Here is a 25,765-nt window from a genome sequence, read left to right on the forward strand (position 1 = left end):
CCGTCAAAACTACCAAGCGTGTACGTACCAAGCGTTTGACGGCGCCGCGCCGTGACACCGTAGACGGCACCGTACCGGCGACATGTGTCCAGGCCCTAAACGGACTTATTTTAACTTCAGCTGGAGAAAAAAATATTTGGAATGGTAATGGAATTGAACCAATTTGAAAAAAAAAATGAACTTGAAAAAAAGTTTTATTTAAAATTCGATCTAAAAACAATCCGTATCCATAATTTCGGGGTAGGTGTCGCAGTGCTATATTTATTACATAGTTTTAATTTATTAATATTATGTAAATTAATTAACTCTTTCAATTAATTAATTAATTCGTTCTTCATTTTCTTCTTATTTTTTTGGTTTAAAGTCCTAATATTATGAATATGAAAGATTGTGTGTGCATGTGTGTGTGCGTGATTGTATTATACTATTGGTAACCCAAGTGTTACTTGACGCTAAAACGGTTGGACAAGCTTCGATAAAATTTGATAGATACGTAGATAGACATCGCCTGGAATAACACTTGGGTTTCTGTTATTCCGATATTCCCCCGATATCGGAATACTATCCTGAATGAGAGACATGAAAATTGGTACAGGAATTATTCATGCAACTTCAATAAAATTCACGATGTTCACGAAATTCCGTAATTTCAATTCACTGCTAATGGTTAGCAAAATACTAGTAAATAATAAACGTGAAGTTCAAATCAAATCAAATCAACTTCAGCGTGGTTTTAAAAATATCAAAAGATAATTCCTAAAACGACACCTCTACAACTTAGCATCATCGAAATTAAAGGATTTATTTTATCGTTATCTCATTTGGCGAATCCTGTTCTGTTTATAGTTTTTATATTATGGGCCCGTCGTCATACAGCACGGTTGTTTACGTTTTTATATAAAAAGGACCTGTGGTATGTTTTTGTGGTTAGTACCAAAATAGATTTTGGAGAGACGAGTCCTACCTTAGTGACTTTTGCAGCAAAATGAAGAGCGTGGTACGTTGCTAATTTGTTTTTTGTAGGCGCTTTCTTTCTTTCTTTTCAATTAGCGAGTATTTTACATAATAAGATTCTTATGATTTTTAATCTTAATATTTAATATTATTCTAAGATTGTGTTTGTGTTCGCACTAAAATTTGTGGCCAAAATGGCAGCAAACTGTAAGTACCGGGTCGTATATTGCTGTCACTACACTACACCTTGAACAACTCGACAACTCGAGAATTTTCAAAGGAACCTTTGAGTTTTAAGAGTTAATTTAACGATGAAGGAAAACTTTCTGAGGAAACCTCTCTACGTATATAGGTAATATATCTGTGATGACATTCAATGATGTGTGTGAATCGCAATCAGCTCTGGGCCCTCATGCTAACGACTCAAGCCCCTTTCAATGTCAGCGGAGCCTGTCTCTATTAGAGGGTCGTATGTACCGCTATCCTAAGAAAAAAGACGCTATGTAAAAAAAAAATACAGTTATTAATATTTAGGTACCTAGGTACTAACCTATTGTACCGTGTAGCTTAAGACATTCTGCATCACATGGTATAAATAAGTAACTCAAAAGTGTTTTTTTAGATAGCGCCTTTTGGCTTAGGAGGGCAGTATAGGCTGAGAGATTTTTTATTCGACTGGATGGCAAACGAGCAAGTGGGTCTCCTGATGGTAAGAGATCACCAACAGCATAAACATCTGCAACACCAGGGGTATTGCAGATGCGTTGCCAACCTAGAGATCAAGATGGGATACCTCGAGTGCCAGTAATTTCACCGGCTGTCTTACTCTCCACGCCGAAACACAACAGTGCAAGCACTGCTGCTTCACGGCAGGATTAGCGAGCAAGATGGTGGTAGCAATCCGGGCGGACCTTGCACAAGGTCCTACCTGCAACTAATTTACAAGTTTCACCCACATTTTGTTCCAGTTTCTAATCCTGACGGCGGTGGTATTGGCGCACGGCGAGCGCGACAAACGCAGCTATGCGCACACGCAGGCGTACCCGGTTAGCGTGCAAACCGTCGTGCGGCCGTCCAGCGCGGTAATACCCCGCACATTTGTCAGCTTAGGGCTGGGTTCAGCCTTTTCCCAGAATTTTTAGACGACCAGATGGCCTAGTGGTTAGACAACCTGACTACGAAGCTTGAGGTCCCGGGTTCGATTCCCTTGTCGGGCAGATATTTGTATGAAAAATACGAATGTTTGTTCTCGGGTCTTGGGTGTTTAATATGTATTTAAGTATGTATCTATCTATATAATTATATTTATCCGTTGCTTAGTACCCATAACACAAGCTTTGCTAAGCTTACTTTGGGACTAGGTCAATTGGTGTGAATTGTCCCGTGATATTTATAATTATTGTTTGCCAAATGTTTCATTTCCCAATTCTCAGTTTTCACCGAAACTAATAATAAAATTCAGTGTACTTTCTTATGATTTTATAGGTTAGGTTAGGTTTGTTTTATGAAAGTTCCGAAGAATATGGTTTCATAGAATCGTGAGTTGGGGAATGAAACAGTTTAGCAAATGGAACAGTTGGGAATCTTGTGTTGGAAAAAGGCAGAGAACCGCTTAGGGCTTACGCTAGCTAACGCGGTTTGCAAGAAGCGAAAATAAAATAAAATACCTATACAACGATACCCCACACTATAGGGTTAGTCGAGAAAAAAAACACCCCCATTTTACGTCTATGGGAGGTACCTACCCTAAAAATATTTTTTGTTTTTTTTTTTATTGTACCTACCACTTTGTCGGCGTGACTGGTATGTATATTCATGCCAAATTACAGCTTTCTAGTACTAACGGTCTTTGAGCTTAGCCGCGGACAGACAGACTGACAGACAGCAGACAGACAGACATGGTGAAACTATAAGGGTTGCTAGTTGACTACGGAACCCTAAAACCAAATCCGATATAAGGTATGAGGTCATAGGCCATGTCAACACATGTTTTGATTTCTATTAGTTAGGTACAGTCAACGTCATAAATAAGTGATCACTTTTATGCCTTGTCAATTTACCGTCATGTTTGAAAAGCCATACGAAATTGTGTACCGACTGAAAGCGACAAAAGGTACAAAAGGTGATCACTTATTTATGACTTTGGCTTTACCAACGAAACATTTGAAATCTTAAAAAAATGTGAATCGTTAATTCTATCTCTCTGTTCCCAGCTACCAATAATCGAGTACCCAGAGTCGACGGAGATAAACAAGCACTTCCGCAACGTGTACTCAGTGTCCGTACCCATCACACACACAGTCACCCTGGAGCAGCCGGGACACACACGGCAGGTCATATATCACGCACCACCAGCTCACAGCACCGTGTACCAACCAACAGTATCCCATCAGCAAGTGTACCAACCGACAGTGTCCCATCAGCAAGTGTACCAACCGACAGTGTCCCATCAGCAAGTGTACCAACCGACAGTATACCAGCCGACAGTGTACCAGCCGACAGTGTACCAGCCGTCTGTGTACCAGCCATCAGTGTTACCGCAGGTGTACCAGCCGTCAGTGGAACCAGTGTACCACGCGCCACGTACCGTCATTCGACGAATCTACGCAGCCCAGCCCTGGGCTTACCAGCGTTACGCGTCGACGTGGTGTTAGGGTTAGCTGAAATATGAGTTGAGTAGAAGAAAATGGTTATGTGATAGAACTCGGTGTATACTCGTATCATTGAAATCGTATTAAGGCTACAGGCACCCGACCAGCACCCGACTTTCGGCGTCCACTCGTTGTCGACAGGTGGTCCACGCGCGGACGGCGCGTTGACAACGAGTGGACCTCGCGCGGCCCACGAATTTCCAAGTAGGGGGGATGAAGGGGGTGTCGGGGGGGGTGGAGAGTGCCGCATCGCAAACGTGCGGGCAGCAAGTGGTCCGCTCGTCGTCCGCGCCTGACAATTCCGTAGCGCACTCCGTCGGTGACGCTACGGAGTTGATGTAGTGAGCGCATGCCCATACAAACCCATATGAAGAATAGTAACCGCTCGATCGAGGGTGCCGGGTGGCTGTAATGAGCTGTAGCCTTTAGTATTGCGGACAAAACGTAGTCGCTACGAGTATGCTATTGTGTTTTGCCTACGATACGCGTCTTTAATATTCAATGGGGTTCTATGCCTTTTCGCAGAACTATCCTAAATGTTTCATTTGGCAACTGTTTTACTGTTTTTGTGTTGACCATCAGTGGTGTAGCGGTATAGCACGCGGTACGGAATACCGAGGACCTGGGTTCGATTCCCAGTGATGGTCTTATTTTTCTGGTTTTTCTGTGCATCTATATTTCAGTTTGTATTTTCAATTTAGGTTTTACGGGATGACCGTAAAAGTAAAAATTTGGAATTGAAATAAAAAATACAAAAAGATTCCAAAAAACCAATCTTAACTGTTTTACTTCCCAACTCATGATTTTCTCTGAAACCATATTATTTTCGGAACTTTCATAAAACAAACCTAACGTAACCTACTGTGCTTATAAAACTTTGAAAATACACTGATTATTTTTTGGTTGCGGAAACAATTGAGAGTTGGAAAATAAAACAGTTGGCAAATGAAATAATTGGGTAAAAAAATATTCGGCGAAAAAGCAGGATACCTTTCAATGGAAATAGATATGATGGAATATTGATATTCTAGTTTGATGCAAGATTGCCAACCGAATTCTTTGGGATTTTTCACCTACAACTTATATTTTGGTGAAGTGATAAATAGATACCTATTTTATTTAATAGATACGTAAACATTAATTTCTGTACATATTTTGAAAACAAAGAAATCCTTTTATTTATTTGTATTGGATAACCGTAATAATAATATCCTTACACGACTGTCCAATGAAAACGAGTCATAATAACGCCATTTTTTCCTTTTGAGGTAGGAAACTGAAAAGTTGGTAACCCTCTCTTAGGTATCCTAAATCGTATTAGGACTTTTTATATTTCTTAAATGGATTTCGGTAAGAGGAACAATGAAAGAAATGGCGATGAAATGTAAAAATAGATTAAAAATACACTTAAATGTTCTGACACTGATAATATAATGAAGTATAATGAGACTGGAGACTTACTAATAATTACATAATTATAAGATACTCGTACATATTATTGTTTTTTTTTCTCCCTCGCCTCACCTCCTTTCGATGCCAGTATGCCAGTATTATATTTAGGATATTTTTCCTTCTAAGTCCATGTGAAAATTTGTTCTTATTTCTTTATTGTGATGGATGTCCGATGTTAGGCCAGTCATATCATAAAATATCTATATATAATATATCCTCCTGAGGGTATATTATTGAGGGGCTACCCGAGGTTTTCATCGATTTTTGACAAGTTTTGAAACGTATCTCCTTGTTTTGCACTACAGAGAGAATTATAAGTCAAACGGCTACCGGTTCTCCAATCTTTTATCTCCGTTTTTGTCTACCGGATTTTGGAAAAAAAAATTATTTTGTATGATTTTTTTAAACATTGTCTGAAAAAACACTTATTTCGTATCTCTATTGACGTGAAAAATCTAACATATACGAAATCTACATATTCGGGTTCGTCTTTGACGTCTCTAAAAACTGGTCGAGGGTTTTCATTTGAAACTAATTAACACAAAAGTTATGGCCAGAAAACCAGTTTTTTGGCCTAAAATTGTTCAACTTTGATGTCAAATATCTCGAAGACAATGAACTTTGAAGTAAATATGGGATACTATATTCCTTAAATTAAAGCCGTTGTTGGTAATATAATAAGCTACCAAAAACATTAGAAAACTAAGGAATTCAGATCGAAGGTCATTGGGGCATGGGATCTTAAGACCTAGACGTGGTTGACCTGCTTTGTTATTTATGATATTATTTCAAAATTCTTAGAATTCTTTATTCAATGAACAATTTGTACTTATAAAGTACATTCGGCCGTTATTCTTAGTGTTAATTAGTCCTGTATAAAGTACGCGAGGACTTAGGAGGATATACATACAAAACTTAGTCGATTATAAAGTACAAACTTCACATTCACATTATAGTTTACTAAATTAGTAGCATCCTTACATGACCTATACCGGTTCAAAATACATCAAAACTATGTGGAGGCGATTGAAGTGATTTATCGAGGTGCTTTTGCGTCGCAGGCGCAGCATCGCGTGGGAAACGCCGCGGGGCAACCATATCACTAGGTACACACCACAAATATAAACATGCCATGCGATAAAGGTAGAAAGAAATTAGTAGCCATATATATATACATATACATATATACTTATAGGACAAAATAGTTACAATAAATAAAAACCTAAAAATATAATGAAAAATAAAAATAAATCTAACTTTCCTTTCTTTACTTTCCTTCCTTCCTTGCTAATATTATAATTGCGAAAGTATGTCTGTCCTTATAGCTTATCGCTCAAATCGCTGAACCGATTTAGGTGAATAATGGTATAGAGACAGTTTTTCGGAAAATCTAACAGTTGCCGCAATTTCTTTGCAGATGTAGTCGCGGGCAACAGCTAGTAATTAAACTAAACTAGAAAAAAAAGGCTGCAATTCCTCGCTGTATAGCAGGTAACACGTTCTGCGAGGAAGCGCCAAGTTCGTTGGTTCCCCGTGGTTCAGTGTTTGGATAAATAAAAACGGATACGAAATTCAGATCTATTGTCAAGAAGACATTCATATCTAAGGCGTATTATAAAGTTAATGATTATATCATGGACAGGGATATTTGGAAATAATTCGGATCCGCATTAGCGATCCCTTCAAATAGCGAACCTACTATGTTAAAAATAAAGTTTAAAAACTTGTGATGTATAGATATCATTTAATAATATTGTAAATCTGTTTAAAAAAACCTCGTTGAGTTTCTTGCCGGATTCTTCTCAACAGAGGTTTTTCCGAACCGGTGGTAGATTTTTTTTGGCATTCATAAGTGCTTGTTATAACCTAAATTGAATAAAGATATTTTGACTTTGAAATCAAATCCGCTGAGCTGTTTCCACTATAGAGCTGGGCTGAGCGGCGACAGGTAAATGAAGCATTTCTATTGGTCCATATAAAACACATTCCCCGCACATCTTTGGTGGAAATGCAGCCTAATAATCACCCTTAGATGCCGATTATCTGAGTTGTCAGTGCGCGGTGATTTCACATCACCGCAGTGTCCTCGCATCTTATCTGATTTTATGCCAATTCTGTCCGCCAATTCTGTCTGCCAATCAGATCGTTCCCTACAAAATTAATTGATATTCATAATTCTAGTTTTAATGTGTAGCATTGGCATTAAGTGTCGACAGAGTTTCCTCACAACTGGAGCATTTCGGAGGAGGGAGCGAGCAGGGCGGCTTGCGCCATCTCATTTGTTAATTGCTAGTGTTGCTATAAAAATGACAGAGATGCGACACATGGCAATATTATCTTTCTAAACGTCAAGCATCACAGTGAAAACATGAAATTCTTCGTAAGTTGAATTTTATATATTTTTAACTAAAGTACATATAAAGGACAAGCTAAAGTCACCAATTACCGCTTAAAATCAAGAGAGAGTTTTTTTTGCAGTTAATGAATTTTTGCTTGTCACCCGACGATATAGTTGGTTAGAACTACGTTAATTTCGTACCTTCTTAATTTGACCCCTTTTAAATGGTTTTCATCACACTTGCTCGTAAACAGTGTCGTAACATGCAGGCTACCTTGGTTGCAACCCCCCAAATAAAACCCTCGACCTTAATATGCTTGTCATGAAGCCCGTGGTCGGTAAATGAGTCATTGCCCGTACTAAATTTTCTTGTCATGAAGCCCAAGGTCGGTAAATGAGTCAGCGGTATCAGTAACTTTTTTTTTAAATATTAGTTTTTCTTTTACATAATACAATTTTACTCGCAAATGTGATGAAAAACATTGTATGTCGCACGGGCGGTACTAGAATTTCGAACATCGACTTATTAAAGCCCTCAGTCTTCTAATAGACTCTCGCTCGTAATTCCTTATTTACCGCCCTTAAGACACAATGTACTATTTACTGGCGCAAAAATAATAAGAAAATAATGTTTGCAGTTGGCTTAGTCTGAGTATCCGTTTCCGTTTTTGCGTTTGAGATGTGTGAGGAGTGCTGCCAGGAATGTGTTTTTCATTAACCAATAGAACTGCTTCATTTACCTATCCTCGCTCAGCACATCTCTGGTGGAAACAGCTGAGCGGAGCGAGGCGAGGTAGATGAAGCGTTCCTATTGGTCCATGAAGAACGCATTCCTGGCAACACAACCTCGCACATCTCTGCAGGGCTACTACGAAACATGAAACACGAAGTTCGTGTCGGGCGGTCCCTCTGACACTTATATTATTATATTCAGAGGCGTCTTTACCTATAGTGCAGGGTGTGCGTTGCAGCAGTGTTAAGGGCGCCGACTTTCTACCTATTCCATTTTGACCGCGCGCTTCCTAGATGGCGCTAAAATAATAATTGCACACGGGCGCTACATGGGCTCAAGACGCCGCTGTATATACTATTCGAGAGCGAGAGGGACGGTACGGTACGAACTTCGAGTTTCCAGTTTCGTAGTAGCCCTGCTGGTGGTAACGGAGCCTTAACCTAACTTAGCACGTTTGAAAAACGACGTTGTTATTTTAAAGTTCAATATCTCAAAAACGGCTGAACTGAATTTGACGATATCAAGCGAGGAAACTCGCTTTCACGTAAAAAACCGCATCGAAGTCAGTTCATCCGTTTGAGAGATACGATGTCACAGACAAACAGACGGACAGACATTTTGCTCAAATTTATAAGAACCCTCTTTTTGCATATGGGATGCATTGCTCCTGGGGAAGGAACCCTAAAAAATTTCGTCGGCCGAACAATAAGGAACTTTAATTCATAATAAGTAGTTGATAGTTTCAAATTGTTCCGGACTCGCACCTCTGAGTTTATCTTTTATGTTCGAAATTACATTTCAAAATTACCATGAACTAAAACATCGTGAGGAAACTTGCACACACATGTGAAAAAATTCAATGCTGTGTGTGAAGTCTGTGCCTAGCAGTGGAACGTACATAGGCCGACATGATGATGATGACGAATAGAGTTGACAGCAGAGTGTCATCTATTGGGCGGGTCCTGGCTTTTCGCTGAAAATATTTTTCCCAGATTATTTATTTCCCTTGAATCGCTTCGCAGGTTCGTGCAGGTTTCCTCACGATGTTTTCCTTCACCGCAAAGCTCGAGGTATATTTCAAATGTAAATGGTGCGTGCGAAGTTCCCAAGCCGCACTGGGCCCGCGTGGGAACTATGGCCCAAGCCCTCTTGTTCTGAGAGGAGGCCTGTTCCCAGCAGTGGGACGTATATAGGCTGGCATGATGATGATTCATTTCCCTATTGTTTAAGATAGTTAGTTTAGATTAGTTATTGTATTTAAGATATATTTTTGAGGACTGTCCTATAGAAACTTGAGGTTAAATAATTACAGTTTAAAAAAAATCGACCATATTTTTTCCATTTGGAAACATATTTATGGCCAAAAATTAGAGAACCCTATTCAGCAAGCATAATAAACACTAGGGCATTTACCTTACTATATATTAATGTCCCTGATATTAAATATTTTAATTATTTGCCTCCAGGTGTGTGCCCTTCTAGTCCTGGCGGCGTCGGCCTCCGCTAGCGACAAAGCGGAGCCCCGTGACAAGCGTGGCATCTACGGAGAGCCCGGCGGCCTCCACTCCGCTCCGCTGCTCAGCTCGTCCCTCCACTCAGCACCCCTGCGCAGCTCCTCGCTGCACGCGCCGCTGCTGGGACACTCGCTGCATTCTGCCCCGCTGTTGAACTCTCAATCTCTGCACTCTGCCCCGCTATTGGGCTCACACTCTCTGCAGTCTGCCCCGTTGTTGAGCTCACATTCTCTGCACTCTGCCCCGCTTTTGAGCTCACATTCTCTGCACTCTGCCCCACTGTTGAGCTCACAATCTCTGCACTCTGCCCCGCTGTTGAGCTCACAATCTCTGCACTCTGCCCCCCTATTGAGCTCACAATCTCTGCACTCTTCCCCACTTTTGAGCTCACACTCTCTGCACTCTGCACCGCTGTTGAGCTCACACTCTCTGCACTCTGCACCGCTGTTGAGCTCACAATCTCTGCACTCTGCCCCGCTATTGAGCTCACACTCTTTGCACTCTGCCCCACTATTGAGCTCACACTCTCTGCAGTCTGCCCCACTCCTGAGCGGCCACTCCCTGCACTCTGCCCCGCTCCTGAGCGGCCACTCCCTGCACTCTACGTCTCTGCTCCGCTCTCACTCTCTCTCCCCGTACGCCAGCGCTCACCTTCATTCGGCTCCTCTTCTGCATTCAGCTCCATTGTTGAGCTCTCATGGTCTCCACTCTGCGCCATTGTTGTCCCATGGTCTCCATTCTGCTCCCCTGCTGAGCTCCAACAGCCTGCACTCCTCGTCTCTCGCCCACTCTCCCCTCTTGTCCAATTCTCTCCACTCCGCCCCCCTCTTGTCTAACTCTCTCCATTCTGCTCCGCTCCTGCACTCCGCTCCTCTCCTGCATTCTGCTCCTCTGCATGAGTCTCTGCACGCTCCCCTCCACTCCAACCTGCTATCAGTACCGAGGTACGCCTCAGGCTGGTAAATTACATTGTAAGCCAATTTGTAACAACTCAAACCAAATAAATATATTTTATTCTAGACTCTATTTTTTATTTTGAACTAGCATAACCTCGCGGCAATTCCGATTAATCTAGCGAGTATGCCACTGATATAAAAAAAAACATCATTTTGTGACTGCACCAGATTTCCTACCATGTACGGTAAATTATGAGAAATAATGGTGGATGAACGATGATTTGTTCGTTTGGTTATACCTATTAAACAAAACAAAAAAATACTATAAGAGATACCTTAAGGGTGATGGATTGGTTGGATACACGATAAAAATATTTCTGTCCTTTGAAATATCCATAACCTTTTTTTATAATATTCTGAAACGATTCAAATGAAATTTAATATGGACATAGTACAGTAATGTCCGTGACTGATAGTTTTTATCCCGGAAATTAGCCCAGACTCTGCGGAACAACGATAATCGAATCCTACGCAGACGGAGGCAGTTGGGAACTACGTCACACCAAACATGGTTCTATCACACTAACAAAATTTAATATTGACCTTGCTGTGTCATTAACCCAGTTATGGACCAGATTATAAATGTATCGTCGGACGCTTGCGCAAGCCAGCCGATCACTTTGTCAATATCGTTGCGTACAGAAAATTCTATAGAGAAGTTTTCCTTGAAGGATGAAAAGCTATTGAATGATGCGTGTATCTTAGGGTGGGATTGATTACGAATCCTGCTAATTTGTAACTTTGAAGTCTGCGTGTATGCGCATGAACCTATGTGTGTGAGCGGTTACCTAATGATTCGCCGACAATTTTTACGCAGATTATTTAAAAAAAAATTTTTTTTTTGTGTTTATAATGTATTTTTTCAAAAGGTAATAAATAAATCTAATCTAATCTAATCATGGGCCGACTCGCACTTGGCTGAGTTTTTTACTCTTCGTTATGTTTTACACCGTGTTATTTTTGATATCCTTTAACTTCGGCAGACGACTCAGTTCATAATTCATGAACTACCTGATAATTAACTTTTCGATAAATTAAAAAAAAAACTTTTTTTCTTGCATATAATAGCTTCACATTCATTGTTAATTGTAAATTTGTAAAATAAACAAACCTGACAAGTGACATTGACGTGACACATGTCATAAGAGATGCATCAAAAAATCCACATATTTAACTTTCTTTTGCTAAATATGTGTGAATTAAACACGGATTAGTTATGGCTTTGAAAAAAAATCATAAATGAAGGACCTTTACGCTGTTTTACTGCTAATAATTAATTATCTTAACTCATGATTATCTTTTAAACAGTAAGAGTTAGCCCACTAGTGTCTTAAAGAAATTAACTCCATTTGACCTGTAGATCGTCCCCTTAAAGTTAACGGATATCAAAAATAACACGGTGTTTACTACTCGTATAACAAAGTTCAACAGAGTTCAACGTTACCGTGCACTATCCTCCTGACGACCAAGTAAAATTTTTGATTTATGAACTTTATGTCAATGACATAAAGTTTAATGTTCTTTATAAAGGACACTAGACGTCAGGAGGCTATACTAGTAGTAATCGTGGAGTTATCATAATTAATAAGCAGATAATGTTGTTGTTAAACCAAACTTGATAGGGCTCTTGCTCACCTTAAAAGCTCTATTATCATATATCATCTCAAAAGTCAAAAGTCAAAATATCTTTATTCAATTTAGGCTATAACAAGCACTTATGAATGTCAAAAAAAAAACTACCACCGGTTCGGAAAAACATCTGCTGAGAAGAATCCGGCAAGAAACTCAAAGAGGTATATATATTTTTTTAAAACAGATTTACAATATTATTAAATGATATGTTGTATACATCACAAGTATTTAATACAACTTTATTTTTAACACAGTAGGTTCGCTATTTGAAGGGATCGCTAATGCGGATCGGAATTATTCGTCTAATTATTAGTCTAAATGGACTAGTAATAGTACTTCTAATGGACAGCATCTGCCTAAGGCTGCGTTTACACCAGAACTGTGCGACGAGGGTCTCCTTCGTAATCCATAATATCGTTTGTCCTTAACTCAAATGCCATAACACCTTTGCCATAAACAATTTTGACATATCACACTTTTGCCATAATGATCTTATGCCCTAATAATCATAAGCCATAATATCACATATCCTAATACTCTAAATCCTCAATATATTCTGTACTAATATAGTAAGACATAAAACTTACGAGTAATAATATTAAATGCCATAACAGAGCACTTTTTGGCAAACAGCGACTTGCGAGCCAGAAAAGTAGATTAGATTAGAACTGAGACCCCAACCCAACAGTGACGAACCGGTACCAGAAAAGTAAGTTAGGTTAGGTTAGAGCTGCGACTCCTACAGAAACGAACCACAGCCAGAAAAGTAGGTTAGGTTAGGTTAGAACTGCGACCCCAACCGAAACGAACCGCAGCTAGAAAAGTAGGTTACCTACTAATTATCATATGTCCTAATAGTCACATGTCCTAATATTGGTTGACTAGTTTGGTAACTTCATGCACACCGTTGAACTTCTTCGCAGGTGTGTGCAGGTTTCCTTACGATGTTCATGATGAAAAAAATGGGTCACTTTTTATAAATAATTCTAAATAAAATACTTTTCTGTCTGCTATTCGTATTTGTAGCGGTCGCAATTCTAACCTACCTACTTACGAAATTAGTGCAAATAAGCATTAGGTAATTCAATATTAGGACAAAAAATATTATGGCATTTACATTATGGCAAACGTTATAATGGCAAAAGATCATTATGACAAAAGTTGTTATGGATTTTGAAATTAGGACAAAAGATATTTTATTATGAATTCTAATATAGACTCGTGCGAGGATGTATTGCGAGGAATGTGTTTTCATGTACCAATAGAAACGCTTCATTTACCCATCCTCGCACAGCACAGCTCTAGTGGAAACAGCTGAGCGGAGCGAGGAGAATAGGTAAATAAAGCTTTTCTGCTGGTTCAAAATACATCCACGCACATAAAGAAAGAAAGAAATAAACAAATAAATATTTCTCTTCATTAAAAAAACTGCAGGTGGCCTGACTGATCAGGCCCGATAAAAAAATTCTGGAGTTCCTATAAAATAACTAATACCGGCCATTTGAGTTGGCAGAGGTATGTGTGCCAACATTTCCATGGCCGTTATAACTTTTTAAAAAGTTTGAGACTCGACAATAATCGACTTTGTATGTATGCGACATTATTGTCGAGTTAGCGAGCCAGCAATCTTTTTAACTTTTTGATTGTTCGCTGACCATAAACTATGCTCTTCGCCTTCGGATATGTAAAGAATAATGTCAACTTTTACGTACATTTTTGAGAAAAAGCATTTTCGTCAAGCGTAAATGTGACAGAAAGTAGCAGTGAAAATGATCGTGATTCCAGTGTGTTACGCAATAAGGCCTCAGGTCCTTAAAAAAGTCAAAGTCAAAGGAAAAGTGAAATTGAAAGTGAAAAGTATAACTGATTACAGTGGTGGAAAAGTTTGGCATGCAACATTAGGTTTGTACAGGCGTACAATAATCTAAGATAAGATTAAAATTAAAACTAGGAAGAAAGTAGTGAAGGTTATACAGTTACCTACAGGTTACCTTGCATGGCCTAGTGTACGGGTGGAACCTTTTCCTAATCAATTTTGCTATAATTTTTAAGCAGATGTATGTGATATCAACATTACGTTAGTAGCACAAATGTTCTACCCTGGCACGTGATTAATTTTCCTTGACCGCACAGGGACCAAAACTGCCATTGCGCACAAAACTGACCGCTTCTGACACACTTAGTAACTGCTATCATAAGATGATCTGCTTTTTAACGGCCAGTTTTCGACATTTTGCCCAACTTATACTTATCTCAATGCGCTATAAAAGGCTGTGATGTTTTAAACTAGGTGCCTAAAGTTTCTTTTATTTTGTGATCAGAAAGAAAGAAAGAAAAAAAATACATTTTATTCACAACACAAGACAACAATATTATTAGATACAAAAAAACAACACAAAGTGTGTGTGTGTGTATGTGTCATTGCGGTTGTGAATCGGACACTGGCTCAGCATAATGCTGAAGCGTTAAGAACACCCCAGCGCTGATTTTCAGCCAGCACCGTCGGCAACCCTCGGACCGTTATAAAGACATACTACACACCATTAACTACATAAGACTACATAAATAAATAGATAATTTGTAAACTATAAAACTAATTTATTTAAATTAAAGAAAAGAAAACGAAACAAAAAAACAAAAAAGCAGTTTTGTGAAATAGTGCTGGAAAGGAGAGGAATTAAGATTTTTGAAATGCCATACCTGCTAATCACATGTATTTATAACTTGATGTATTAAGAACTGACCACAAACTGGAAGAATCAGCGATGGCGGCCTCCCTCTAGGTGGACCGAGAACATCGCTATCCAGAATTCTACCAGAATTTTGTACCTTAAGTTTTCTGGGATGGTTTGTAATATATTTTGTATCAATAGTAGATGTATAATGTAGCTCACTCCTGTCCTGTACCTATAGATAGATTTTTTTTCAATTTTCTGTTTTTTTGTAAAAATAAATTGAAACTTTAGTTTAGTGAGATTAATAGGTTTTGTGCCTTGGTCTATTTGATAAAAAAAGAGGTCGGATTGACAGCTGTCAGTTGTAAAATGTCACTGTACGTATGTGTACGTAAGTGTAGTTGTCAAATCCGCACTGGGCCCGTGTGGGAACTACGGCAAGCTCTCTCATTCTGACACGAGGCCTGTGCCCAGCAGCGGGACGTATGTAGGCTGGGATGATGATGATGATTCTTTGTATAACTAAAGGACTACGACACGATATTTGGAAATTCCTCTGGGAATTTTGAAAAAATCACATAATTTTAATTGGACTATATACTAGATCTAATGGTTTAAGCGAGCGAAGCCGGGGGGAATGACTAGTAAATTAAACCTTATATCATCTGCCCCACTACCATGAGTTTACAGTGACCATACTCGATAGCGACGGCGTAAATTATTTGTATGGAGAATTGTACAGCGCCTCTACAAATAATTTACACCGTCGCTATCGAGTACGGTCACTGTAAACTCATGGTAGTGGTACAGAGGTGTATAAGCTGTAAACAAACCATGTTGTGCAAGTGTAGGTCCTACGCAGGGCTATATAAGCGCGGAGATGCGCACGCGACGTCATATTGATCTTCGTGCCGACATGCAGATTGTAAGTGCACTAAATATACATTACTAGCCTTTATGTTCATATAAATATAAACCATCGTTCAAGTGTTATTCAAATGTTTCCCTTAACCGAAAAGCACATGGTAAACAAAATGTAAATTGAAAATACAAACTGAAATATAGATGCACAGAAAAAACAGAAAAATAAGACCATCACTGGGAATCGAACCCAGGTCCTCGGTAATCCGTACCGCGTGCTATACCGCTACACCACTGATGGTCACCATCACGACCACGATGGTACGGATTACCGAGGACCTGGGTTCGATTCCCAGTGATGGTCTTATTTTTCTGTTTTTTCTGTGCATCTATATTTCAGTTTGTATAAGTAAAAATTTGGAACTGAAATAAAAAATACAAAAAGATTCCAAAAAACCAATCTTAAACAAAATGTAATTTCGCACATAGTTAATACCGAGAAACTCGGTAGAGTTTCGAACCCACGACCCTCTGCCATAGGCCTCATAAGGCCCATAGGACGTAGTCATAAACCACTCGGCTACCTGGGCCTTTTTTGGTATCCTAAAGCCGAGTTCAGATTTGCAAGAAAAATCGTGCAAGTTGCATTACATTGCGATGCTGTAAAGCCAACGAGTTTGTAGTGGTCAATTGAGCGCCGCAATGTAATGCAACTTGCAGCTGAAATTTTTTTTTATTCGACTGGATGGAAAACGAGCAAGTGGGTCTCCTGATGGTAAGAGATTACCACCGCCCATAGACACCTGCCACACCAGGGGGATGGCAGTTGCGTTGCCAACCTAGAGGCCTAAGATGGGATACCTCAAGTGCCAGTAATTTTACCGGCTGTCTTACTCTCCACGCCGAAACAAGGATTAGCAAGCAAGATGGTGGTAGCAATCCGGGCGGACCTTGCAAAAACCTGCCACCTGGAATTGACCCAATGCTCGCCACTTATTACCATGTACACCGTGGTAAAACGGCCTAAGCGAAAGACTGACCAAGCCTTTTCTGGAAGAGTCACAACATTTCAGCTGCACTAAATTCGATCATACTTTTCAATTTCAGGCTTTCATCATCCTCTTGGCCCTGGGTCTGGCCTCAGCCGGCTACATCGGCTGGTCGCCATCGTACTCAGTCTACTCCAGACCGGTCGTCCGCCGCGTCTATTCTTACCCGAGGTGGTCGGGATCATCCGGCTGGAACAAAGGGTGGAACGGAGGGTGGAACGGGTGGAATGGGGGTTGGAACAACGGATGGTGGTAAAATCTAAAACAGACGCGAAAGTGGTAGAATTTACGCATATGGAAAATGATTTTTGGATAAGTTTGAAAGTGTTTGTTTTTTCAATAGATGTTATGATTAATTGTACAAATACCTAATAATAAATAATAGTAATATAGTTTATTTCAAACAGGTAACTTGGATTGCGGCAAATGTCACATTTTCATATTGGTGGGATAATTGCACCCGCGTTGTTGTTATTGCTTAGTTACTACAGTCAGAACCATTTATAGCGACATCAGTAACGACATATCGGATGTAACGACCAAGAAAAAAGTCCCAACACGACTTATTATAATAAAATAACACAGATTTATAAGGACCAATGTTTTTGACGATTGATTGATGTCCGTTCGATGTCGCTATACGGATTTGACTGTAGGTACTCTTTCCTCTGGCTGAGATTGTAAATTCCCTAAACATGTACAAATTAAATTATTTCGCAATTACCAAAATTTGTTTATTTTTCTTTAACAATTCTGTATATTAGAAAAAATCGGCCAAGAGTGTGTTGGACACGCCCAGGATAGGGTTCCGTAGGCGATACAAAAAATCAAGTAGGCAATATTTTTCTAAGGATTTTGTATTTTCTACGGAATTTTCATGTAGGTATTTTTTATAAGTTAGGCTGCTATTTACTCTTAAACTACTAATATGTAATTCTCAAGCAAAGTTAGGCGAACCACCAGGATTTTTCAAAGTTTTCAAACCGACAGTTTAGCTTTTATAGAGGGGGTATTTTAAAGTTGAATATTTCGTAAACGAATTACTGAAGGTATCGAAAAATCGTACAACCCCTGTAATGATTTTAAAAGACCTATCCAAATACACTATAGGTTAGATGAGAAAAAAATCACTCCTACTTCACGTCTATGGGATACCCTAAAAGAGCATTTCTAAAAAGTTTGTACATTTGATTTGCGACTCCGATTTGGGTAAAAATTTGCAGGTAGATAGAGTGAACGATACTGAGTTTAAATAACATAGTCTCCCGAAATGTCCCAATTAATTTTTATGGAAAGTTTCTTTTTTGTTACCGCAAATCCATAGAGTTTTGGTAACAAAAAAGGAAATTTCAATACAAACCAATTGGGGCATTTTGGGAGACTATGTTATTACGACTCAGTATCGTTCACTATGTACATACCTGCAAGTTTTTATCCAAATCGGAGTCGCAAATCAAATGTACAAACTGTTTTAGAAATGCTCAAAAAAACAATAATAACTTTATAAAAAGATGAACACAACGTCATCCTTATTTTGGTTTAATCCTAATCATATAAGCTCTTTACGACGAATTAATTATTAAGTTTAGTTTGCATGTCTGACGTGGCCATTTTTACGCCCGAATTAGCATTTTAAATGTACCACACCTCTTTAAAATTATCATACCTTACATACCATAATACCATAAACGATGTGTTTACACGCAACACTCGATTTCCACGCGTATCTTCTAATAGGCATTTACAGGTTACACTAAATAATTTATTCATAGAGATAAAGAAATGCAGTGCCACGAGAGTTGAAGTGAATGATTAGAATGACTACAAACATAATTGCAGGTGGTAGGACCATGTGCAAGGTCCGCCCGGATTGCTACCACCATCTTGCTCGCTAATCCTGCTGTTAAGCAGCAGTGCTTGCGCTGTTGTGTTTCGGCGTGGAGTAAGACCGCCGGTGAAATTACTGGCACTTGAGGTATCCCATCTTAGGCCTCTAGGTTGCCAACGCATCTGCAATACCCCTGGTGTTGCAGATGTTTATGGGCGGTGGTGCTCTCTTACCATCAGGAGACCCACTTGCTCGTTTGCCATTAAAGGAGAATAAATGAAAAAGGAATGAAATGAACGAGTCAAAATCCTGCTGTCATTACACGACATGTTGTAGCTGTGTGTGTAATCATTCACTTCAACTCTCGCGGCACTACATACTTATTTTGATGACCGGATAGCCACTGGCTATAGGTACAAAGGACGAGGTCGCGGGTTCCATCCCCAAATACGAATGTTTGTGTTTGGACGTATAATAGTGAGTTTATCTATGTACTAGCTTTTGCCCGCGGCATCGCCGCGTGGAATTCGGCTGTCGCGCGCCGTCGGGAACTCTGCATTTTTCCGGGATAAAGAGTAGCCTATGTCATTCTCTGACCCATATAATCTCTATGCCAAAAATCACGTCGATCCGTCGCTCCATTTCGACGTGAAAGACGGACAAACATACATACAAACAAACAAACACACAAACTTTTGCATTTATAGTATTAGTATGGATGGATTGCATGAATGGGTATGCAATAGAATTTCTAAAATCAAAATTTCCAAACCGAAATCCCTAAAACTTGCACAAAAAGCCTACTGACTATACTTCGAGGCTTAGGGGCTGTTGCACCATCCATTGATTAGCGTTAACCGACGGTTAAATGTGATACCGTCTCCGTCTATTCGAACAAAACAAATAGAGACGGCATCACACCTAACCGCCAGTTAACACTAATCAATGGATGGTTAAACAGCCCCTTAGTATTTTATTGTAATGATTAATACCTAACTCTAAAAACATAGCATGACATTGTAAACAAAAGTCAACTGAACTTAATACATTTGATTTTGTGTATTGAGGAATTTCGTCTATGAGTATGAGTATTTTGATTTTTGAGACTGCTACAAATCAACTAAACTGATTTCACTTATTAGTAATAAAACAACTTTAGCTCTCAAATTTACCTGTTCATGTCGCAAGCAACACCAATATCTGGTTCAGTTACCACTCGCCTTAAAGCAGCGACTGCGCACATACGTCGTCCAAATTACTATATCATTTTTAAATTGGAATACTTCAGGTTTACAAGGTGTATTAAAATTAATTAATGTACATAGATACTATGAACATAGATTAATTAAATATTCAACACTCGAAGAAAAGATAACCTTTGGGCTGCCTTTGGGGGGGAGGGAAAGTTCCCGAATGCTGACAACACGTAAGGCGAGTTGGCAGGCCCCCCACTAGGTGGACTGACGACTCGTGAGAGTTGTGGATAACCGGTGGATGCAGGTGCCGAGTTGTCGTTCATTGTGGCGTTCTAAAGACTTAGGGACGGCCTTTGATTAACAGTGGACGTCTTCCAGCTGATGATGAAGATCATTTTTTACAGGATTCAGTCAAACTTGCACAACCATCTGCTGAATTATGCCGCATTAATTGTATGGTGTTTATTAATAATGTTTCCACGAAACATCGTTCTACTTTCTATCATCATCATCAGCCAAAAGACGTAATTTGTCAAACAAAGGTATCTCCCTTAGAACGCCACAGAGAACGAACTTGGCTTTGTTGATGATAAGGAATGAGATAAGTAACACTGGACCGGGGCATCACTTGTTACCTTCCTTAAAAGACTCATTTGGCTGTAGTTTGAGGTAAAATGGTCTTTGCAGAAATGGTTCTGTAGAATTGACATTTGACATTGAAATTAGTAAGTTTATGGAATATTAAGTGTTTATTAAAACATAATCTAATATGCGAGGCCACTTGCGCAAGCACAGGTTTGTATAAATCCCGCAGAAGCGCGCAAAGGACAGCATTAGGTGCCGCGACGCCATGAGATCTATTGTGAGTATTGTTAATCGATAATAATGAAAGAAGTTCCCAAATCAATTTATAAATTATGGAGTTCTGAGGTAACATTTAAAATACCTATACCAACTTTAAAAAGTTTAAGAACCTTCCACTATTGTCATATCAAAGTTCAGTATTTCAAAAACGGCTTAGCCAATTAATAAAACTTAGCTAAGAAACCACTCGACTTAAAAAATCGGTTTAGCCATTTGGAGGCTACAATGCCATAGACACACACATAGCGGTCAAACTTATAATACCCTTCTTTTTGCGTCAGGGGTTAAAGCAGAAAATAAGAGATAAGAGAAGATCTTAAGCCAATTGCTTGACGACCAGATGGCCTAGTGGTTAGAGAACCTGACTATGAAGCTTGAGGTCCCGGGTTCGATTCCCGTGTCGGGGCAGATATTTGTATGAAAAATACGAATGTTTGTTCTCGGGTCTTGGGTGTTTAATATGTATTTAAGTTATGTATCTATCTAAATAATTATATTTATCCGTTGCTTAGTACCCATAACACAAGCTTTGCTAAACTTACTTTGGGACTAGGTTAATTGGTGTTAATTGTCCCGTTATATATAAATATATATATATTTTTTTAATTTTAATACGAGTTTTAGTTTTTTGTGAAGTTTCGAATAAAAAAATCTATCTAATCTTCTTTTTCCATACAAACTTCGAAACCCCTCGCTATCCTCAGGGAGCGAATTTTCGAAAATCCTTTCTTAGCGGCTGTCTGCGACATAGTAACTATCAGTGTGCCTTTCAGCGCAGTTCACACACTAGCTTGAGCTGTGGATTGATAGATCAGTCAGTCAGTAACGGTTGCCTTATATTCAGGGAGCGGAATTTTCATGGCATTTTTGACCTCTCATAGTGACGTCTCACTAAACGACTTCCGATATACATACATATATCGATACCCAACATACTACACGTACTAAAGAATATAAAAGTAGAGGTAAACAATAGGCGACCTCACGTTAAAGAGCGATCTCTTCCAATTAACTTTCGAGCAGTTGAAAATGTGAAATAGACATTATGCAATGAATAATGAATGGATAACAATTTCTAATTTAATAATTTCAGTTAAGTTTTTTATTTCAATTTTAATGTTGGAATTCTTCTCTTGATAATGTTAACAACTGTCTCTTTAAAAAAAAAATTTTTTTTTAAATATTTTCCGGTTTTAAACTACTTTTTTTACAGTCAAATATCCTTTTGTATCAGAGATTTAGTTCGTTGAAGTGGCGTTGGGCTGGACACGTCTGTCGCAGGACCGATGAACGGTGGAGCAGACGAGTCCTCGAATGGAGACCACGGACGGAAAAACGTAGTGTAGGGCGTCCTGAGGCACGGTGGACGGATGACCTTAAGAGGATCGCTGGCGGCGGATGGATGCGAGGGGCTGAAGACAGAGTGTTGTGGCGCGCCATGGAAGAGGCCTATGTCCAGCAGTGGGCTGCTGTAGGCTGATGATGATCCATTTGTATGCGGAAAAAGAACGCTCTACATAACATGCTAAGTTTACGACAATCTAATTTAGGGCCTAATATATCGACATCATTTAGGTAGAGTCGATAAGGGAGAAGTCACTATGACAGTCAAAAAATGCCATGAAAATTCTGCTCTCTGCTTATATATATACCTACAGAAGAAGATGACAGTGCTTTATGATGAGATGACCCTAGAAAATAAATTGAGTGGCTGTCTGTACCTATCTTTGTCATGACAAAAATGTCGACCATGTAGTATCATAATTCATAATAGTATCATTAAAATCTTGTTAAAGTGAATATTACTATTATTAGACGACTAGTTGGTTGATTGACAATCGTTTATATTTTTGTACAATAAAAGGGTTCACTTACTATATAAATACTCGATTGCGAAAAAAAATTTAATCGATTTTCATTTCTTTGTTCATTTCGCCTTTCCTCATATTTGTTATTTCTAATTTCAGATAGCAACATGCTTCCTCCTAGTGACTGCTTCAGGAGAACGTGTGAAGCGAGGGGGCTGGCAGTCTAGCTACGCCGACAGCTATGCGTCTGCTGGCAGCAGCTACTCTTCATCCAGCCTCCAGGCACCGGCTATTTATGCTCCATCTGGCTGGTCACAAGCCTCGGCTATTTCTGCACCAATTTCTTCAGGCTGGCAATCGTCAATAGCATCAACTCCTGCAATTTCTGCACCAATACCAGTGTCGTCAGGTTGGTCATCAGTGCCTGCTGTGTCTTCCATATCTTCAGCATTACCTTCAGGATGGACGCAATCTAACTTAGCCCCTATTTCATCTGGATGGTCACAGTCAGCGCCCATCTCTGCTCCAATTTCTTCTTCTTTCTCATCTCCGATTTCTTCTATCTCCTCTCCGATCTCAGCACCAATTTCCTCAGCAGGATGGAGTTCCCCTTCCATCTCCTCCAGTCTACCATCTTCCGGTTGGAGTCAATCTGTTCCAATCTCCTCTTACTCCCCACCCGTCCCAGAACCAATCTTAAATTACGCACCAGCTATAAGCCATTCAGCTAGTCCTTGCGGCAGCTACGGTTGCGGACACGGACATTCCGCACCAATTATTAGTAATCCCGCACCAATTATAAGTCATTCTGCACCGATTATAAGCAATCCCGCTCCAATTATAAGCCATTCCGAGCCGATTATAAGTCATTCCGAGCCGCTTATAAGTCAACCCGCTAGTCCGTGCGGTAGCTACGGTTGCGGATATGGATATTCCGCACCTATTGTCAGCCATTCCGCACCCATTATAAGTCACTCGCATTCTTACCACTCCGCGCCATACCACTCCGCACCTCGTTGTGGCAGCTACGGCTGTGGCAAGCCAAGTTATGCGACAGCCAAGAAAATAGTGCATGTGCAGAAAGCGGTGACGGTTCCCAAAGTGGTGCATGTCACGAAATGGGTGTCAGTTCCCAAAGTTGTCGCGTACAGGAAACCTGTTAGTTACGGGTATTCGAAGGGGTGGTCGTCGGGATCCAAAGGGTGGTGGTGATACGTCTAGTCAACGCTTTGTGATATTGTGATACTCAGTTTTTTTTGTTTATTAATACAGTGTTTATATTAAATATGTTTAAAGTTACATTATTATTGTTATTATAACAACAATATTTTAATAGATAAATGAGAAATAAACGGGGAATCAGATATCAAATTTGTTTTATTGTGTTTTGTTATGTAACAGTTTTTATTGACACATAGTTAAGTATAGCATCTTCTATTATTTTTATAAAAGAGAAACGTTTTGAATTCACTATCAAGCCTCATTTAGACTTTTCAAGAACCTCCATATGCAAGTTGCATTACATCAAATTCAAAATTCAAAATTCAAATGATTTATTCAGTAAATAGGCCGCAATGGGCACTTTTACACGTCATTTTTTTTAAACTACCAGCGCTTTCGGAAAGACCATCATTGTCAAGAAGAATGCGCCGCAAGAAACTTGGCAGAAAGTAATTTTTTCATAAAAATATAATTACAAATAAAATACTTAAAAACTATATTATACAATTAAAGAAAAAAAAATACAAAAAATAATAATACAAGAAATACAGGGATGTATGGGGTCCCTTAGTTACAATACTAAACACTAACTATATCTAAACTATATCTACGTTCAGTGGAAGTGTAGAATGCTTCCACCGTCATAAATTTTAAAATAATAATAACAATAATTTAGTTCTGAAATATACATTTCAGGTCAAGTAACCATTAAGCTTTTGGATTTCGAAGGCAAGTTCACGTCTGCCGCCCCCAAAGTAAGCTCACACTATCGCAGACTATTGAGGTAAAATTAATTTAGTTGACTGAAAAATACCGCAATTAGTGAAACTTGCTTGCAAGTTCTCGCAGTCTAAATGGGGCTTAAGATAGTAAGTACACAGCCTAATACACTAAACTTAGAAATTTGGAATTTGACGGACATTTTCAAGGATTATAGAAGAAATTTCCAAAATTCTTACGGGATCTTATAATTCTTCAATTAATGATAACCTATATTTTATATCCCGTGTATACATAAGGCCTTATTTTTCAAAACACAGGCACTCATAAGACAAGGAAACATAAATTCAATTCGATCTTAAATGCCAGTAAGTAGTCTTTGTATTGGTATGCAGTGCACGCAATCAATACTGCTAAGTTTCAACGCACGCGCGCGTTGATGTCTTTCTTACCTGAACAGCAATTATATTTCATTGTGTTATACCTAATCAAAAAACATGTCTGTCAACTTACAGACTTGCCAATTATTATTTTTTTTTTGATAATCTAACCAGTTTATTAATAATATTGGACATTTCAACACGCTTTATATATTTTGTTGTTTCCTTGACAAAAGAAAAAATAAGTGTGCAATAGTTTTTGATAATTTAACGGACAATTATTTTATCTACGACACTACCCTGTGGCGCACACCTCTACCGTATTATCGTCACTGAAACCTCGTCTAAAAATAAAAATAAAAACTGTAAGAATCGAGTTGTTTCGACGCCACGATTCTATGACCATTAACTGACAACGAAACGCAAGCGGTCTCTCAGCCTATGTCCAAACGTGGCTGACATTCAACCGCGGGGTCTCGGCCTACCGTAAGGCGACCCAGTGACACGGGTTCACGAGATCAAGATCATGCCGCGAAACGAACTTGACAGATGTTATACGTAATCTTGTTAAGTAGGTAAACGATGTCTCTACTATCCATCAAGCTTATCCTACTTATATTACAAATGCGAAAGTTTGTGTGTATGTGTGTATGTTTGATACTCCTTCACGCTAAATACAAACTAGACTAGTGTATGTCATTCAATACAGAAATGTAAATGTTTAGATAGTTTAATGGGGGAATTTCAATATTCAGACAGCAATTGACGTTGTTTTGTTTAGATTTAGTTAAATACATATCTAAACCAACTATAGTAAGGTAAGGACTAACATTATATGCGAAAGTATGTCTATCTGTTTATTTTTCTCTATGATAGCTCTAGAAAGCTCTATGATAACTTATTTTTTATTTCTTTTATAAATCAAAGTTTGAA

General features: G+C 39.0%; 4 protein-coding genes across 4 annotated transcripts; all 4 read left to right on the forward strand.

Annotated features, from left to right (window-relative positions):
* Window positions 1-890: 890 nt before the first annotated feature.
* Window positions 891-5,100, forward strand: LOC141429471 (uncharacterized). Its single transcript, XM_074089780.1, has 3 exons — window positions 891-997; window positions 1,923-2,036; window positions 3,168-5,100. Exons 1-3 carry the CDS (start codon window positions 986-988, stop codon window positions 3,606-3,608), a joined length of 567 nt encoding a protein of 188 aa, XP_073945881.1. The 5' UTR covers window positions 891-985; the 3' UTR covers window positions 3,609-5,100.
* A 2,239-nt stretch (window positions 5,101-7,339) lies between these two features.
* LOC141429353 (uncharacterized) lies at window positions 7,340-10,663 on the forward strand. Its single transcript, XM_074089641.1, has 2 exons — window positions 7,340-7,437; window positions 9,595-10,663. Exons 1-2 carry the CDS (start codon window positions 7,426-7,428, stop codon window positions 10,603-10,605), a joined length of 1,023 nt encoding a protein of 340 aa, XP_073945742.1. The 5' UTR covers window positions 7,340-7,425; the 3' UTR covers window positions 10,606-10,663.
* A 5,080-nt stretch (window positions 10,664-15,743) lies between these two features.
* On the forward strand, window positions 15,744-17,544 carry LOC141429472 (uncharacterized). The gene is made up of 2 exons (XM_074089781.1): window positions 15,744-15,830; window positions 16,874-17,544. The coding sequence occupies exons 1-2, from the start codon at window positions 15,786-15,788 to the stop codon at window positions 17,069-17,071; spliced, it is 243 nt and encodes an 80-aa protein (XP_073945882.1). The 5' UTR covers window positions 15,744-15,785; the 3' UTR covers window positions 17,072-17,544.
* Window positions 17,545-20,635: 3,091 nt separating this feature from the next.
* On the forward strand, window positions 20,636-23,882 carry LOC141429354 (uncharacterized). The gene is made up of 2 exons (XM_074089642.1): window positions 20,636-20,701; window positions 22,671-23,882. The coding sequence occupies exons 1-2, from the start codon at window positions 20,690-20,692 to the stop codon at window positions 23,721-23,723; spliced, it is 1,065 nt and encodes a 354-aa protein (XP_073945743.1). The 5' UTR covers window positions 20,636-20,689; the 3' UTR covers window positions 23,724-23,882.
* The last annotated feature ends 1,883 nt before the right edge of the window (window positions 23,883-25,765 follow it).

Source organism: Choristoneura fumiferana, chromosome 7, assembly GCF_025370935.1.
Source record: "Choristoneura fumiferana chromosome 7, NRCan_CFum_1, whole genome shotgun sequence".
NCBI lineage: Eukaryota > Metazoa > Arthropoda > Insecta > Lepidoptera > Tortricidae > Choristoneura > Choristoneura fumiferana.

What these genes read in the sequence shown, in the direction of transcription:
- LOC141429471 (XM_074089780.1), top strand. An exon ending in TCGTGCGGCCGTCCAGCGCG is followed by an intron (nt 2,037 to 3,167) that starts GTAATACCCCGC and finishes CTCTGTTCCCAG; the next exon opens with CTACCAATAATCGAGTACCC.
- LOC141429472 (XM_074089781.1), top strand. Translation starts at nt 15,786, where the DNA reads ATGCGCACGCGACGTCATATTGATCTTCGTGCCGACATGCAGATT. An exon ending in TTCGTGCCGACATGCAGATT is followed by an intron (nt 15,831 to 16,873) that starts GTAAGTGCACTA and finishes TTTCAATTTCAG; the next exon opens with GCTTTCATCATCCTCTTGGC.